General features: G+C 48.8%; 1 protein-coding gene across 2 annotated transcripts in view; it reads right to left on the reverse strand.

Moving 5' to 3' along the window:
• Nucleotides 1–12,291: 12,291 nt before the first annotated feature.
• Nucleotides 12,292–17,931, reverse strand: part of RHOJ (ras homolog family member J) — a 60,114-nt gene continuing 54,474 nt past the window's right edge. The window contains exon 4 of one of the 2 annotated variants that reach the window (XM_077323910.1): nucleotides 12,292–15,418. In XM_077323910.1, coding sequence (XP_077180025.1) covers nucleotides 15,272–15,418 — 147 coding nt within the window. In that variant the 3' untranslated portion in view covers nucleotides 12,292–15,271. The remainder of the gene's footprint in view (nucleotides 15,419–17,931) is intronic. The other variant, XM_077323909.1, reaches the window with a different exon arrangement.

Consider the following 17,931-nt stretch of genomic DNA (forward strand, 5'->3'; position numbering starts at 1 on the left):
CTCCACTGCTACCAGGGAGGTCCCCAACACCACCTTGGCTAATCCCAGAAAACCTTGTGGGTGGTGCCTGAAAGGGTAGAGTTTGGGTAGAGTTTGGGGAGGATATGATGTCACTTCCAGATGATGCTCAGCTCTAGGAATTTCCTCTTAACTCTATGGTAAAGGCCATTGAGACTAAGGGAAATTCCTAGAATGTCCCTATGGAGACCATTTTTTCCTCGTGGCTTCTCAATTTCTTGAATAAGGGAGACTGGGTCTGGGGCTATGCACTTGTGAATCCTTAACAGGAGATGGGGGAGAGCTAAGAAGAAGAGTTGGTTCTTATATGCCTCTTTTCTCTACCTGAAGGAGTCTCAAAACAGCTTACAATCGTCTTCCCTTTCCTCTCCCCAAAACAGACACCCTGTGAGGTGGGTGACGCTGAGAAAGCTCTGATATTACTGCAGCCCCTGCCTGGACAGGGCCTGGAGTTCCCTGTGGAATATTTGCAAGTGTATATCTGATTCACAGTCTCACTGGCGGAGTTACACTAGGAAGAAGGACCCTGTTCAGTCCCAGGGCTGACACCATGTACCCACAGCTGACTTAAAGACTGTTTATTGCCTCCCCCATCCTATCAATTGTATTGAGCCACTCAGTGTAATCTGCCTTGGATCCCAGTGAGAAAGGGATGTATGTATAAGATATTGTAAATAAAGGAAAATAAAACCAGGTAGCCCTGAGTCTGACTCTCACCCTTGCCCTAACCCTTCATTCATTAATCCATCCATCCATCCATCCATCCATCCATCCATCCATCCATCCATCCATCCATCCATCCATCCATCCATCCCTCCCTCCCTCCCTCCCTCCCTCCCTCCCTCTCTCTCTATCTCTCTATCTCTCTATCTCTCTATCTATCTATCTATCTATCTATCTATCTATCTATCTATCTATCTATCTATCTATCTATCTATCTATCTATCTATCTATCTATCTATCTATCTATCTATCTATCTATCTATCTATCTATCTATCTATCTATCTATCTATCTATCCATCCATCCATCCATCCATCCATCCATCCATCCATCCATCCATCCATCCCTCCATCCCTCCCTCCCTCCCTCCCTCCCTCCCTCCCTATCCATCTATCCATCTATCCCTCCCTCCCTCCCTCCCTCCCTCCCTCCCTCCCTATCCATCTATCCATCTATCCATCTATCCATCTATCCATCTATCCATCTATCCATCTATCCATCCATCCATCCATCCATCCATCCATCCATCCATCCCTCCCTCCCTCCCTCCCTCCCTCCCTCCCTATCTATCCATCTATCCATCTATCCATCTATCCATCTATCCATCTATCCATCTATCCATCTATCCATCTATCCATCTATCCATCTATCCATCCATCCATCCCTCCCTCCCTCCCTCCCTCCCCATCCATCCATCCATCCCTCCCTCCCTCCCTCCCTCCCCATCCATCCCTCCCTCCCTCCCTCCCTCCCTCCCCATCCCTCCCTCCCTCCCTCCCTCCCTCCCTCCCTCCATCCATCCATCCATCCATTCATTGTTCTCAACCAATCGACAGCACCTCTCCAGCTCAAAAATCACCACGTATGCATTTTCGCCTGCCCCTGGCTCCCCGGCTCCTTCCCTCTCATGCATCGAAACTGCCCGAAATCGTTCCCTCTCCGCTGACTCACAGTCACGCGACAGCCGAAACTGCAGCAAGCTTGAAGAATTATCACCCTGCCTTCATCTCTCGCTGGCGTCCTCCATCTCAGGCGGGCAGGGGAAGGGTGGATGGATGTGACGGGGGCACGTTTTTCTCAGCTCTTCCAAGGGTAATATCGCAAGCGGAGTCTTAGGGGACGAGACGTTTCTGAACTCTGATCTGTAGATCTTTACACGTTCATGCTACGTCCTGGGTTATCACAAGGGCTGCAAGACGATAACGCCAAGTGCTTGCTAAAATCATCGACTTCACGGGGAGTCATTTAAAAAAAAAATCCATCCCTCTTTCTAGCTGTAAAGATCAAGGATGGTGCAAGCAGCAAAAGGGCAAGGTTACTTTCAGACTACGACCTTTTGGGAATTCACCAGGTAGGCCTGGCCAGTGGGGGAAAGGCCTCCCTCTCTAAACGTCTGAGGAGGACAGACAGGGCCCTGAAAAGTCACGGCTATTTGGAGCACTCGGTTCAAACGAAAAGGGCAGAGGATGGAAAAGGAAGCTGTGTAAATCCTTGAGAGGGTGCAGTGAGCGAATCAGCATGCCTGGACATTAGGGGGCGCCACATCACTCTAAGGGAGCTGAGGTGCTCTCTCTCCTTGACCATTTCTGCACTAGTGATATTGTTTGGATTTGCATATTTAAAGGGCCGGCTGATCCGCCAATTTCCACATTAAAACCCGCCTTCCCAAGAGCTATCATGAATCACCCTCAGACTTACCATGCATTTTGAAAATTCCCAGTGACAGCGATTGCACCTGTCAAGGGGGAATCTAATTTGGGCCTGCCCAAGGGGGAAATGCATGCCTTTGGGTTTTTCCCCTGCAACCGCCATTTTGAGTCATTTCTGCATGCCCCTTTCTTTGTTGCCCTCCTCCCTCTCTCCCTCCTCCCGGTCCGTTCCTCCATTCTGGAAAATCTCTCAGAGCAGTTCTCGCAGAGCTCTCTCAACCCCACTGACCTCTCAGGGTGTCTGTTGTGGGGAGAGGAAAGGAAGGCGATCGTAAGCCTCGTTGGGACTCCTTCGGGTAGTCAAAAGCGGGGTCTAAAAAGCCTAGCTCTTCTCCTTGCATGAAATTGAAAAAAAAAAAGACTTGATGACTTCTGGTTTTAAAGCTTCAAGACTAAAGAAAATAACGTGAAAATAATTTTAATGTAAGTAAGCAATCCTGTTATAATTGGCTGAATTTGAGTGATCCAGTCATTGCTTACGTCTTAGCTGCCTGGAAAGGCGAGAGCTTGCTGTGATGGATTTATCCTATCTATTCTTTGGCTTTCATTCTTTCTATTTTCTGCGCTTTTATCTTTCTGTATTAAAAACATCTAATAAAACTTTAAAAGGAGGTGTGTGTTCAAGCAACTCCAGCAGGGAAGTGTCTGTGACGGCAGTCGAACAAGAGCCTCGGATGTCTTTTTGGCATCCCTGCACCTCTTGCCCTGCGCTGCTCCATATCCTGGGCAGATCATAGAATCACAGAACCATAAAGTTGGAAGGGGCCACACAGGCCATAGAATCACAGAACCATAGAGTTGGAAGGGGCCATACAGGCCATAGAATCACAGAACCATAGAGTTGGAAGGGGCCATACAGGCCATAGAATCACAGAACCATAGAGTTGGAAGGGGCCATACAGGCCATAGAATCACAGAATCATAGAGTTGGAAGGGGCCATATAGGCCATAGAATCACAGAATCATAGAGTTGGAAGGGGCCATACAGGTCATCTAGTCCAACCCCCTGCTCAACGCACGATCAGCCCTAAGCATCCTAAAGCATCCAAGAAAAGTGTGTATCCAACCTTTGCTTGAAGACTGCCAGTGAGGGGGAGCTCACCACGTCCTTAGGCAGCCTATTCCACTGCTGAACTACTCTGTGAATTTTTCCCCCCTGATATCTACCCTATATCGTTGTAGTTTAAACCCATTACTGCATGTCCTTTCCTATGCAGCCAATGGGAAAAGCATCCTGCCCTCCTCCAAATGACAACCTTTCAAATACTTAGAGGGCTATCATGTCCCTTTTCAACCTCCTTTTCTCCAGGCTGAACATTCCCAAGTCCCTCAACCTATCTTCATAGGGCTTGGTCCCTTGGCCCCAGATCATCTTCGTCGCTCTCCTCTGTACCCTTTCAATTTTATCTACGTCCTTCTTGAAGTGAGGCCTCCAGAACTGCACACAGTACTCCAGGTGTGGTCTGACCAGTGCTGTATCCAGGGGAAATGGAACAATAAAATCAGAATCCAGTAGCACCTTGAAGACCAACAAAGATTTATTCAAGGCGTGAGCTTTCGAGTGCTTGCACTCGAAAGCTCACGCCTTGAATAAATCTTTGTTGGTCTTCAAGGTGCTCCTGGACTCTGATTTTATTGTGCTACTTCAGACCAACCCGGCTACCCATTTGAATCTATCCCAGGGGAAATGGAGACGTCAGGAAAGACCGAGAGCAGAAAACGTCAGCAGACAGGCCGAAACAACAATGGCACTCTCACTTCTGGGGAATCGGAGCATCCGTCTGATGAAAGCATCCCGCTGATTCTTTGAACGACAGCTTCCTTGTCTCAGTGGGGGGAAAGAGAGAATCTGCTTTGATGTCTCTTTCTTAAAAGCCGTCTCTCTGATGTCTGGCGACACCAGCCTGCTCCTGGGATCCTGCCCCTCGTTTGTGGTTCTTCTGAAGAGGGGACCACCTCTTGCGAAAGGACCTGGCAGAAGAGCTTCAAGAGCCGGGCATGAAAAAGTTGTCTTCCAGCAGATCTTTTCTCTGTGTCGCTAAAAGGAAGCTTTGGCAAAGTTTTAATAACTAACCTTGTCAAGACAACCTTGTGTTTCTTTGTTCGCATGCACACGGATTCTCTGCTTGGTATCTGCTGCAGAGATATATGCTCTAGTTCTGATCTAGCTCAGCCTCACTTTGAGTATTCAGTTTTGGGCACCCCAGCTGAAGAGGGATGATGACAAACTGGAGCATGTCCAGAGAAGAGCAACAAAGATGGTGAGGGGTTTGGAGATCAAGATGTATGAGGAAAGGCTGGGGGAGCTTGGTCTGTTTAGCCTGGAGAGGAGGCGACTGAGAGGGGATCTGATAGCCATCTTCAAGTATTTAAAAGGCTGCCATGTAGAGGATGGAGCAGAGTTGTTCTCTCTTGCCCCAGAGGGACGGACCAGAATCAATGGGATTAAATTAATTCAAAAGAAATTCCATCTAAACATCCGGAAGAAGTTCCTGACAGTTAGAGCAGTTCCTCAGTGGAACAGACTTCCTCGGGAGGTGGTGGGTTCTCCATCTTTGGAGATCTTTAAGCAGAGGCTGGAGAGCCATCTGATGGAGAGGCTGATTCTGTGAAGGTTCAAGGGGGTGGCAGGTTAAAGTAGATGAGCGATTGGGACGTGAATGTGCAGGGGGTTGGACTAGATGACCCAGGAGGTTCCTTCCAACTCTATTATTCTATGGTTCTATGTGATAGATAATGACACCAGAGTACCTGGAGTACTGTGTGCAGTTCTGGAGGCCTCACTTCAAGAAGGACGTGGATAAAATTGAAAGGGTACAGAGGAGAGCGACGAGGATGATCTGGGGCCAAGGGACCAAGCCCTATGAAGATAGGTTGAGGGACTTGGGAATGTTCAGCCTGGAGAAAAGGAGGTTGAGAGGGGACATGATAGCCCTCTTTAAGTATTTGAAAGGTTGTCACTTGGAGGAGGGCAGGATGCTGTTTCTGTTGGCTGCAGAGGAGAGGACACGCAGTAATGGGTTTAAACTTAAAGTACAACGATATAGGCTAGATATCAGGAAAAAAATTTCACAGTCAGAGTAGTTCAGCAGTGGAATAGGCTGCCTAAGGAGGTGGTGAGCTCCCCCTCACTGGCAGTCTTCAAGCACAGGTTGGATGCACACTTTTCTTGGATGCTTTAGGATGTTTAGGGCTGATCCTGCGTTGAGCAGGGGGTTGGACTAGATGGCCTGTATGGCCCCTTCCAACTCTAGGATTCTATGATTCTGTGATTCTATGATTCTATGATTTCATGGGCCCTCTCCTCCATCCATTGCTACCAGCTTGGTGTAGTGGTTAAGAGTGCCGACTTCTGATCTGGCAAGCTGGGTTTGATTCCCCGCTCTCCCACATGTAGCCAGCGGAATGGCCTTGGGCCAGTCACAGCACTGATAAAGCCGATCTTACTGAGCAGTAATATCAGGGCTCCCTCAGCCTCTCCTACCTCACAGGGTGTCTGTTGTGGGGAAAGGAAAGGAAAGGTGATTGTAAGCCACTCTTTCAGGTAGAGACTCTTTCAGGTAGAGAAAAGCGGCATATAAGAACCAACTGAGAATGGCCCAAGGTCACCCAGCTTGCTGCCTGTGGAGGAGGACTGGGGAATCGAACTTGGTTCTCCAGATTAGAGGCTGCCACTCTTCACCACCTTACCAAGCCAGGTTGCATCACTCATGATGGGTCCTGGTTGCATCTCCCCTTTACATACTCTTTTGTTATTGCTCTACGGCAGCTTCTTATGCCATGTTTAGATTTGTTTATGCAACAATTGCAATAAAATAAAATAAAATCCAAACACTCCTTTATTCCGTGCGTTGAAAAATTACACAAAGGCCCCCTTTCCCAGGATGGTTCAAGATGGACAGCCGTGTTAGTCTGTCTGTCTCAATAGGAAAGAGCAAAAGTGAAATAGCACCATAAGGACTAACAACATTTGGGGCAGGGGAGGAGCTCTCAGGAGTCACGGCTCCCTTCCAAGACGGGTCGCCCTGTTAGTCTGTCTGTAGCAGGAGAAAAGAGCCAGAGTCCTGGAACACCTGAAAGACCAGCAGAATTTGTGGCAGGGGAGAAGCTTGGCTCATTACCAAGATGGGTGGCCCTGTTAGTCTGTCTGTAGCAGGAGAAAAGAGCCAGAGTCCTGGAACACCTGAAAGACCAGCAGAATTTGTGGCAGGGGAGAAGCTTGGCTCATTACCAAGATGGGTCGCCGTGTTAGTCTGTCTGTAGCAGGAGAAAAGAGCCAGAATCCAGGAGCACTTGAAAGACTAACAGAATTTGTGGCAGGGGAGGAGCTTTCGTGAGTCACGGCTCACTTCCAAGACGGGTAGTCCTGTTAGTCTGTCTGTAGCAGGAGAAAAGAGCCAGAATCCAGGAGCACTTGAAAGACTAACAGAATTTGTGGCAGGGGAGGAGCTTTCGTGAGTCACGGCTCACTTCCAAGACGGATAGCCCTGTTAGTCTGTCTGTAGCAGGAGAAAAGAGCCAGAATCCAGGAGCACTTGAAAGACTAACAGAATTTGTGGCAGGGGAGGAGCTTTCGTGAGTCATGGCTCACTTCCAAGACGGGTAGCCCTGTTAGTCTGTCTGTAGCAGGAGAAAAGAGCCAGAATCCAGGAGCACTTGAAAGACTAACAGAATTTGTGGCAGGGGAGGAGCTTTCGTGAGTCATGGCTCACTTCCAAGACGGGTAGCCCTGTTAGTCTGTCTGTAGCAGGAGAAAAGAGCCAGAATCCAGGAGCACTTGAAAGACTAACAGAATTTGTGGCAGGGGAGGAGCTTTTGTGAGTCACGGCTCACTTCCAAGACGGGTAGCCCTGTTAGTCTGTCTGTAGCAGGAGAAAAGAGTCAGAATTCAGGAGCACCTGAAAGACTAACAGAATTTGTGGCAGGGGAGGAGTTCTCATGAGTCATGAGTCATCTCTGCATGCGAATCCACCTGTCCTTATATCTTTGGAGAATGGAGTGATTTCATATGGCCTCCCATTCTAGCTTTGAGTCCAGCGACACCTTTAAGACCACCAAAATTTAATTCCAGGTAGAAGAGTTCATGTGCAAGCACATTAAAGATGGAGTTCCATTCCATGTATCCTACAGTTACAGTGTATGAACAATAGGGTTGTGTCCAGCACAGTGCAGGGGGTTGGACTAGATGACCCAAGAGGTCCCTTCCAACTCCATGATTCTAGGATTCTATAATGTGGTGCCTTCCATGAAGATAGATTCAGCTGGGTCGCTGTGCACATGAAAGCTTAAACCTTGAATAAAACATGATTGTTCTTCAAGGTCCCTCTGGAGTCAAACTTGGTTCCACTTGGTTCCACCGCCCAAGACGGCGATCTGAAGAAGAACTGTGCCTCACAAAAGCTGCATCCCAGCCACAAATTTGGTTACTACTGAAGATACTCTTGGGCAGAGTCTGCACTTACTTTCTTTATTCCATTGTCAATCCTGTTGAATTCAGATCGCTTTGAACTCAGGTCTTCCTCTCTGCCCCCTACCCCAATTGAAACAGGAAAGTCTTCTGCACGTGGTTAGGGGAGTTCAGAAGGGGGGGGCAAGCCTCTTTCTTTTCTTGAAGGGGGGGAGAGGAGCCAGGCAGAGAGCCTCTTTCTTTTCTTGGGGGGGGGCGCGGGGGAAAAGGTCGAAAAAGGCAGAGGAGGGAGGAAAAATCCAGGACTGACAGAAGTTGAGAGAAATTAGGGGCTTCTCCTTTAAGGCAAGTTTGTCACATGACATAGGTGTGGCCTATCAGAGGTTCTCTACCATGGAGCTTGGTTTCCCAGTCCAGATATTGAGCATTAAAAGCACTCCAAGATATCGCACAATAAAGGTAGGGTCAATCCGGATCAATCCTTCTTGCTGCAGAAGGAAAATTTAAATCGCCCCAAATCCAAACGGAAATTGCATTCTGTGTAGAGGGCAGGGACTAAATCAATCTGGGGTTGGAATAAAAGCTCCGTGCAGTTTACACCTTGGACTCTTGCTCTTTTCTCCTCCAAAGGTTCACAGCTGGAACAAAGGACTATTTTGCATAACTTTGCAGGTGCACGGTTGGAGGTGCCTCTGGTCTGTGCTGACCTAATCGATCGCTGTGATCACCACGTACCTCACAGGGTCATGACGGACAAGCCACACATGATTCAAAAGCCAACTTAATTTGCATGCGCTGCGTGCCTGGCAGCATCTGTTAATTAGACTCCTTCACCGGTGCCCCTTGTCCGGAGAGGATGTGTAATTTAGAGATGGACCCTTACAATGAAGAATGATAGGGAATCGGCAGTTTGAGGACTTTCCCTTAGATCACATGACGGTTGCTGGTTCTAGAACACGCCCAAGAAAATTGCGGTGCTAAAGGTTTTTAGTGGCTGTGTTAATGTTCCTTTTCATTGCTTGGCCATTTCTCCCCAGGAGGGGACTTAAAGCAGCAGACAATGTTCTCCTCTCCTTGGGGGTGCCAACACCATAGGGTTGCCAATCTCCAGGTGGAGGCTGGAGCTCTCCCACTATAACAACTGACTAGTGGTCAGTTCACCTAGAGTACCCTTGTCCAACCTTTTGACTATGGAGGAGCCCTTGAAATAATTTTTCAGGCTTCGAGGCACCCTGGAAGTGATGTCAGCTGGCCACACCTCTCTGCCTTGCCCTCAGAAGTGTCATGTCCCTGGAAGTGACATCACCGCCTTCATTAATTGGCAGGCTTGAGGAGGACTGGAGACTCCACCTCCTCCCAGGCACAGAAACGATGAGGCGACTCACTCATGTTCGGAGTGGAAGGAGAGGGGGAGCAATTGAAGTGGCTGGTTACTTAGCTTGTGGCTGAGTCCATTAAGGCAGGAGGGGAAAGGCCAATAACTCCCTCTTGAGCTCCTGCAGACCCCTAGGGGTTTACGGCCCCCTGGTTGGGAATCCCTGACCTACACAAATTGGCTGCTTTGGAAGGCAGACTCGATGGCATTCTACCCCACTGAAGTCACCCAGCCGGCTGCATGTGGAGGAGCAGGGCATCACACCTGGCTCGCCAAATTAGAAGGTGCCACTCTTAACCACGACACCATGCTGGGTGTTGGATTGTCCCATGAATTTATCAACATGGTTCCAGTGTGTTAATCTAACCCAGCCTTTCTCAACTTTCTTACCATTGAGAAACCCCTGACGCATCCTTCAGCCTTTGAGAAACCCCAGAAGTGGCACAATCATGCAGAATAGGGTTGGGAAGCTGAGCTGTGGACACGTCCACCCGGGGCCCCTACCCTTCCCACCCCCTCAAGGCACATCACTGGTCATTTGGGAAGGGGTGGATCATATTACTAAATAAATGTTTAACACACACACACACACACACACACACACACACACACACACACACACACATATTGCTGAACTTGCTCAACTTCCACAATTCCGTAAGGCCTGTAAAAGGGAGCTTCTCCAACCTGGGCCCATTCCGCACACATAGGATAATGCACTTTCAATGTGCTTTGGCAGCTGGATCTTCCTGTGCAGAACAGGAAAGTCTACTTCTAAAGTGCATTGGAAGTGCATTATCTAGTGAGTGCAGAATAGGCCCAGGTTGAGGCTGGCCGACCCAACCACATCTCCTGGTCCCCCAGAAATCCCCCTCCATGACCTGAACCAAACTGACCTCCCTAGGGGTTCATGTTAAAAGTTGTTACAATGTCAAACTGTTATAATATTCTGTTCAGTTTCCGAACCACTGTTATCTTTACTGTTACTGTGATTAGGATGCATACCCACGACGTTTTATGTAAACTGCCCTGATTCTTGTGGGAGGGCGGTGTAGAAATTCAGGAAAATAAATAAGTAAAATAAATCAATTAACTCCCACACAATTGGGACACCCTTCCAGGGCCACCAGGAAACCGCAGAATTTCACGAAACCCTGGCGGAGAAAGCCTGCGTTAACTCATTTGTCAGCGAATTGTTGCAGATGCAGGAACGGAAGGCACGCAGGCCCCACGGTTTGCTCTCTACGAGCAAACGAGACATGCAGAGATGTCCTGGCCAAGTCGCATGATGTGCCAAGCTCTATTTTAGTTAAGACTGCAAGGCCAGGGAGTGCGTCTGCCAGATGCCGCTTCAGCTTGTGACTGACTTTACTGGGAACGACGACAACGAGAAATGCAAGGCAGCGTTCCTGTCAGGCCCTTGGCTGGACCCACGATGGATGGGTGATGGAGAATACCTGCAGAGATGTCTTCTTCTTCTTCTTCTTCTTCTTCTTCCTCTTCTTCCTCTTCTTCCTCTTCTTCCTCTTCCTCTTCCTCTTCCTCTTCTTCTTCTTCTTCTTCCTCTTCCTTTTTCTCGCTGCTGTTGTTATGTTATGTGATGGAGAATACCTGCAGAGATTTCTTCTTCTTCTTCTTCTTCTTCTTCTTCTTCTTCTTCTTCTTCTTCTTCTTCTTCTTCTTCTTCTTCTTCTTCTTCTTCTTCCTCTTCTTCTTCTTCTTCCTCTTCTTCCTCTTCTTCCTCTTCTTCCTCTTCTTCCTCTTCCTCTTCCTCTTCCTCTTCTTCTTCTTCTTCTTCCTCTTCCTTTTTCTCGCTGCTGTTGTTATGTTATGTGATGGAGAATACCTGCAGAGATTTCTTCTTCTTCTTCTTCTTCTTCTTCTTCTTCTTCTTCTTCTTCTTCTTCTTCTTCTTCTTCTTCTTCTTCTTCTTCTTCTTCTTCCTCTTCTTCCTCTTCTTCCTCTTCCTCTTCCTCTTTCTCTTCTTCTTCTTCTTCTTCCTCTTCCTTTTTCTCGCTGCTGTTGTTATGTTATGTGATGGAGAATACCTGCAGAGATTTCTTCTTCTTCTTCTTCTTCTTCTTCTTCTTCTTCTTCTTCTTCTTCTTCTTCTTCTTCTTCTTCTTCTTCCTCTTCTTCTTCTTCTTCCTCTTCTTCCTCTTCTTCCTCTTCCTCTTCCTCTTTCTCTTCTTCTTCTTCTTCTTCCTCTTCCTTTTTCTCGCTGCTGTTGTTATGTTATGTGATGGAGAATACCTGCAGAGATTTCTTCTTCTTCTTCCTCTTCTTCCTCTTCCTCTTCCTCTTCCTCTTCCTCTTCCTCTTCCTCTTCCTCTTCTTCTTCTTCTTCTTCTTCCTCTTCCTCTTCCTTTTTCTCGCTGCTGTTGTTATGTTATGTGATGGAGAATACCTGCAGAGATTTCTTCTTCTTCTTCTTCTTCTTCTTCTTCTTCTTCTTCTTCTTCTTCTTCTTCTTCTTCTTCTTCTTCTACTTCCTCTTCCTTTTCCTCGCTGCTGTTGTTACATAGATTTATTGCCCACTGCTAATGAACAAGCTGTCACGTGGCAGGTTTCATTAACCCCCCCCCCACAAAAAAACCTTAATCCCACATTAAAACAAGTATCCTGGAGGAAAAACTCTCCCTTCCCATGTAAAAGCATCCGTGAAAATCCTGATCCTCCACGACCAAGCCCAAAGGCCACTGTGGACACACTCAGGATCTGTACCTGCACATGGCCAGCTTGGTGTAGGGGTTAGGAGTGTGGACTTCTAATCTGGCGGGCCTGGTTTTAATCTGCGCTCCCCCACATGCAGCCAGCTGGGTGACCTTGGGCTCAACACAGCACTGATAAAGTTGTTCTGACCGAGCAGTGATATCAGAGCTCTCTCAGCCTCACCCACCCCACAGGGTGTCTGTTATAGGGAGAGGAAAGGGAAGGTGACTGTAAGCCACTTTGAGCCTCCTTCGGGTAGAGAAAAGCGGCATATAAGAACCAACCTTCTTCAGTAATCTCAGGGCTCTCTCAGCCTCACCCACCCCACAGGGTGTCTGTTGTGGGGAGCGGAATGGGAAGGTCACTGTAAGTCGCTTTGAGCCTCCTTCAGGTTGAGAAAAGTGGCATATAAGAACCAACTCTTCTTCTTTTTCTCAGGGCTATGACTTGCCGAAGGTCACCCCGCTGGCTGCATGTGGAGGAGTGGGGAATCAAACCCAGCTCGCCAGATTAGAAGCTGCTGCTCCTAACCATGACACCAGGCTGGTGGAGGGTAGGGAAGGTGGAGGGAAGGGAAGGTCAGAATAAGTCCTGATGTTTTCCTTTGTGACCTTCCAGACAAAGAAGCTGCAGTTGAGCAAAAGAAAACCACCGTTATTTAAAAATCAGGCAAACGGTTCAAATGGCTGATCTTTTCTTTTTTTAATGTTTTAAATGGCACAGTTGGTAGAAGACATTCGTAAATAAGGCATATTTCAAAGTCTAAAGCGATTGGGTTGGAGCAGGAAGCTCATGGTTTCTTCACAGTTGGGTTGAGAACTCTTGTCTCAGGGATTATCCGATCAAGATGGGTTGCCGTGTCAGTCTGTCCACAGCAGTGGAAAAGAGCCCAAGTCCAGGAGTAACCAAAAGACCCTCTTGTGGCCCTTCTTCGCATACCCAGGGAATTGCCGATCAGCACTGTGGGATGGTAGGTGTATTTCCTCCAGGCCAGGCTGGATTCTGGAGATTGTTGGTGGAGGAATCACTTGGGCATGGTATTGGCATCATTGTGGGTGGGCAGGTAGTTGTGAGCGTCCTGCATAGTGCAGGGGGTTGGACTAGATGACCTTGGAGGTCCCTTCCAACTCTACGATTCTGAGATTAGCAAAACTGGTGGCAGGGGAGGAGCGTTCATGAGTCAAAGCTCCCTTTTTCAGAACCCAGGCAAGCTCGAACCCTGCCCCAAATGTTGTTAGGGTTTATTTGGAAAGGGATGGAGAATAGAATAACCAATATTGTAATGCCCTGTATAGAGCTCTGGTGCAGTCTCATCTGGAACGTTGTATACAGTTCTGGTCCCTGCAGCTCAAAAAGGACATTGCAGAGGTGGAAAAGCACAGAGGAGGGTAACTGAGACGATTAGGGGGCTGGTGCACCCTCCCTATGAGGAAAGGCGGAACAGTCTGGGCATTTTCAGCTTAGAAAAGAGAAGGCTAGGGTCGGGGAGGGGACATAATCTGTTTTATGGCTGGGGTGGAGAGAGATGACAAACTTTTTCTCCCACTCCCCAAATACTAGAACTCGAGGGCTTCCAGTGAAGTTGACGGGCAGTAGGTTCAGGGCAGGCAAAAGGAAATACTACTTTACACAGAGATTAAAATGTGGAATTTGCTGTGGGAAGACATTGTGATGGCCACAGGAATAAGTAGCTTGAAAGGGGGATTAGAGAGATTCATAGAGGATAAATCTATCAGTGGCTACTAGCCCTGGTGACTGAAGGTAACCTCCACGTTTGAAGTCAGTCAGTCTATAAATCCTAGTGGCAGGAGACAGGATGCTGGACTGGATGGACCCCTGGTCTGATCCAGCAGGGCTCTCCTGATGTTCTTAGGAAGGCCTCAGCCTCTCTGCCCTGTTGCTGGCCCTCCAGAGGAACTGGCTGGCCCCTGTGTGAGGCAGGAGGCTGGACTGGATGGACCCCTGGTCTGACCCAGCAGGGCTCTTCTGATGTTCTCATGAAGGCCTCGGCCTCTCTGCCCTGTTGCTGGCCCTCCAGAGGGACTGGCTGGCCCCTGTGTGAGGCAGGAGGCTGGACTGGATGGACCCCTGGTCTGACCCAGCAGAGCTCTCCTGATGTCCTTAGGAAGGCCTCGGCCTCTCTGCCCTGTTGCTGGCCCTCCAGAGGGACTGGCTGGCCCCTGTGTGAGGCAGGAGGCTGGACTGGATGGACCCTTGGTCTGACCTAGCAGGGCTCTTCTGATGTCCTTAGGAAGGCCTCGGCCTCTCTGCCCTGTTGCTGGCCCTCCAGAGGAACTGGCTGGCCCCTGTGTGAGGCAGGAGGCTGGACTAGATGGACCACTGGTCTGACCCAGCAGGGCTCTCCTGATGTTCTTAGGAAGGCCTTGGCCTCTCTGCCCTGTTGCTGGCCCTCCAGAGGAACTGGCTGGCCCCTGTGTGAGGCAGGAGGCTGGACTAGATGGACCCCTGGTCTGATCCAGCAGGGCTCTTCTTATATTCTATTTGGAATATGTTGACTATACAAAAGGAAGACAAATTGCAAGACAGGCTATTCTCATTCTTGGCTAAGCAAATTGTTAGAAAATGGAAACCATCTGAATTCAAGAAGAAAAAGGAGAGTTGTTTTTTATACCCCACTTTTCACTACCCAGTCTCAAAGCAGCTTACAATCACCTTCCCTTCCTCTCCCCACAACAGACACCCTGTGAGGGAGGTGAGGCTGAGAGAGCCCTGACAGAACAGCTCTGTGAGAACAATACTATCAGGGCTGTGACTAGCCCAAGGTCACCCATCTGGCTTCATGTGGAGGAGTGGGGAATCTTACCCAGCTGGCCAGGTATGGCTGTCAAACAAACTGGCTCTCAAACAACCTTCCTACATTTCCCCTGGACCTTATGCCTGTCAATTCCCCAAGAAACATGTTCTAATTGCATTCACTTTCAGTGTTTATTGCATATTCTTGCTGGTGTGGCCAATTGGTCCTTCCGTCTCAAAGGCCGCAAATAAACAAACCCAAGGTCACTTGGTTATGTCGCAGGATCATGGAATTGTTTTCCTTCCATAGCCGATCAAGGCCAAAGAAACCGAGGTGTTCTCTTCTTCTGCTGCGTCACACAGAGAAAACTACCGTGTTAACAAGGCCCGACTACCTTGTCCATACAGTTCCGCGGCGGTTAAGAAAGCAAGTAGACTTAAGAGGTTGCAGGACTGAGGAATCACAGGCTGGGAGAAGCCGCCACAACACAGGGCCCCTTTCTGGTCATGTCCCTCCTTCCCCTGGGAATGCTTTAGTTGGATGCTAGCACATGGCGAAGAGTTCCAGGCGGTATCATAGAACCTTGCAGGAGCTGCAGCACTGGGCACACTGTGGCTTCTTTTTCTTGGGGTTGAAGATCGTGAGGATCGCCTCGTCAAAGACGGCCTTCAGGCCCTTCTGGGTCAACGCCGAGCACTCCAGGTAGCACTGGGCCCCGATCTGGAATGGCAGGGAGGAAAGCAGGCATGAATCGGGGTGAGCAGTGTACAGTATTTCTATGGTTTTGTTCTCCGTGGAAAGTACACTTGGCTTATGTTATACTAGCAAGAAAGCCCATTGCAAGCAGGAATGCAATGGGCACTAGGACCTAAGGGACACCATGAGTTGCAAATCTCTCTCTGTGTCTCTCTCTTTCCCTCTCCCTCACGCTATGTGTCTCTCGGTGTGCCTCGCAACAGGAGGCATAGCAGGTAATCAGGGCTGGTTTTTAGGAGGGATGCAGGGCTGGTGTGCAGGTTGGGGCAGCTCTCTCTGTCTGTCTGTCTCTCCCTCCATCGCAGCAGGGAGGGACATCTCTGTCAGCAGCTTGGGGCAGCTCTCTCTGTGTCTCTCTCTGCCTCCCTCGCAGCAGGAGAGATAGGAGGGGAAGAGGGCTCGTGTTCAGTCTGGCAGGGCTCTGTGTATCTCTCTCTGTCTCTGGCGCGTCTGAGAGGAACGTAGCTAGCGTCCAGGGAGGGAGGGCGGGAGCCGTATGGGCAGGCCCTATTCCCACTCGGACAGCCGGACACATTCCACCCCCAGGCTGTTTCACAAATATATAGAGGAACCATGGATAAAGATTATGCCGTTAACTCAGGGGTCCCCAACCTGGTGCCCGTGAGCACCATGGCCCCGGATAACACCTTTCATGGTACTAGGAATGCTAATGTTAGGTAGGGAAACATCCGGAGATGTCGAAGGTGGGAGCCTGTTTTATTTTTAATTGACTTATCTTTGTTATTCCTAGCCGGACTTTCTCACTGAGACTCAAAGGTGCACTACATAATATGAGTGTCACAGTGAGTAACTCAGCATGCCTGCATCCTGGGTGTGTACGCTACGTCACCCTAAATGTTGATAGGTGTTATCTTCTTGAATACCTGAATGGGATACCTCTCTTTTAGGGATACCTAAAATTGAAAGGGTACAGAGGAGAGCGACGAGGATGATCTGGGGCCAAGGGACCAAGCCCTATGAAGATAGGTTGAAGGACTTGGGAATGTTCAGCCTGGAGAAAAGGAGGTTGAGAGGGGACATGATAGCCCTCTTTAAGTATTTGAAAGGTTGTCACTTGGAGGAGGGCAGGATGCTGTTCCCATTGGCTGCAGAGGAAAGGACACGCAGTAATGGGTTTAAACTACAAGTATAACGATATAGGCTAGATATCAGGAAAAAAATTGTTCACAGTCAGAGTAGTTCAGCAGTGGAATAGGCTGCCTAAGGAGGTGGTGAGCTCCCCCTCACTGGCAGTCTTCAAGCAAAGGTTGGATACACATTTTTCTTGGATGCTTTAGGATGCTCTGGGCTGATCCTGAGTTGAGCAGGAGGTTGGACTAGATGGCCTGTGTGGCCCTTTCCAACTCTATGAGTCTATGATTCTATGTCTCACCCTGGGAACTGCCCTCTCTTCTGTTTCTCCTCTCCCTCTCTCCACATGGCCCTCCATGGAGAACTGTGTCTCTGCAGATTTTTCCTGTAGGGACAATTCCCTCATACTCCCGCACACATAATGCTAGACAAACTGGTCATTTGTGACAGCAAAACTCTTCTTTAGATTAGGTTTCTCTCTCTCTCCTTTTGACCGCAACCCAACCGTGAACCAGATCTGCTTGAATAAATGTAAGTCCACCTTTTTTTGCAATGTGCTTCTTGGGAGGTGAGCTTACAGCACTCAGTATCATTCTGTGAAGGTTCAAGGGGGTGGCAGGTGACAGTGGATGAGCGAGAGGGTTGTCGGTGTCCTGCATACTGCACAGGGTTGAACTAGATGACCCAGATGGTCCCTTCCAACTCTATGATTCTAAATTCCATCTAAACCTCCGGAAGAAGTTCCTGACAGAGTGGTTCCTCGGTGGAACAGGCTTCCTCGGGAGGTGGTGGGTTCTCCATCTTTGGAGATTTTAATCAGAGGCTGGAGAGCCATCTGACGGAGAGGCTGATTCTGTGAAGGCTCAAGGGGGTGACAGGTGACAGTGGATGAGTGAAAGGATTGTGAGTGTCCTTCACAGTGCAAGGGGTTGGACTAGATGACCCAGGAGGTCCCTTCCAACTCTGTGATTTATGATTCTAAATTCCGTCTAAACATCCGGATGAAGTTCCTGGCAGTTAGAGTGGTTCCTCAGTGGAACAGGCTTCCTCGGGAGGTGGTGGGTCCACCATCATTGGAGATTTTTAAACAGAGGCTGGAGAACCATCTGGCAGAGAGGCTGATTCTGTGACAGTCCAAAGGGGTGGCAGGCTACAGTGGATGGGCGATAGGGTTGGGAGTGTCCTGCATAGGGCAGCGGGTTGGACTAGATGACCCGAGAGGTACCTTCCAACTCTATTATTCTATGATTCTTTCTTTTATGGCTGGGCAAAGACTTCCATATTAATCAAACATCTCAATAGCAAGCTGGGACAATCAATGGGGAGAGAAGACATCTACTAAGCCAATGCAATAGGATGTAGACTGCAGAGAACTGAACTAGGGT

The sequence above is a fragment of the Paroedura picta genome, chromosome 2 (assembly GCF_049243985.1).
Source record: "Paroedura picta isolate Pp20150507F chromosome 2, Ppicta_v3.0, whole genome shotgun sequence".
NCBI lineage: Eukaryota > Metazoa > Chordata > Lepidosauria > Squamata > Gekkonidae > Paroedura > Paroedura picta.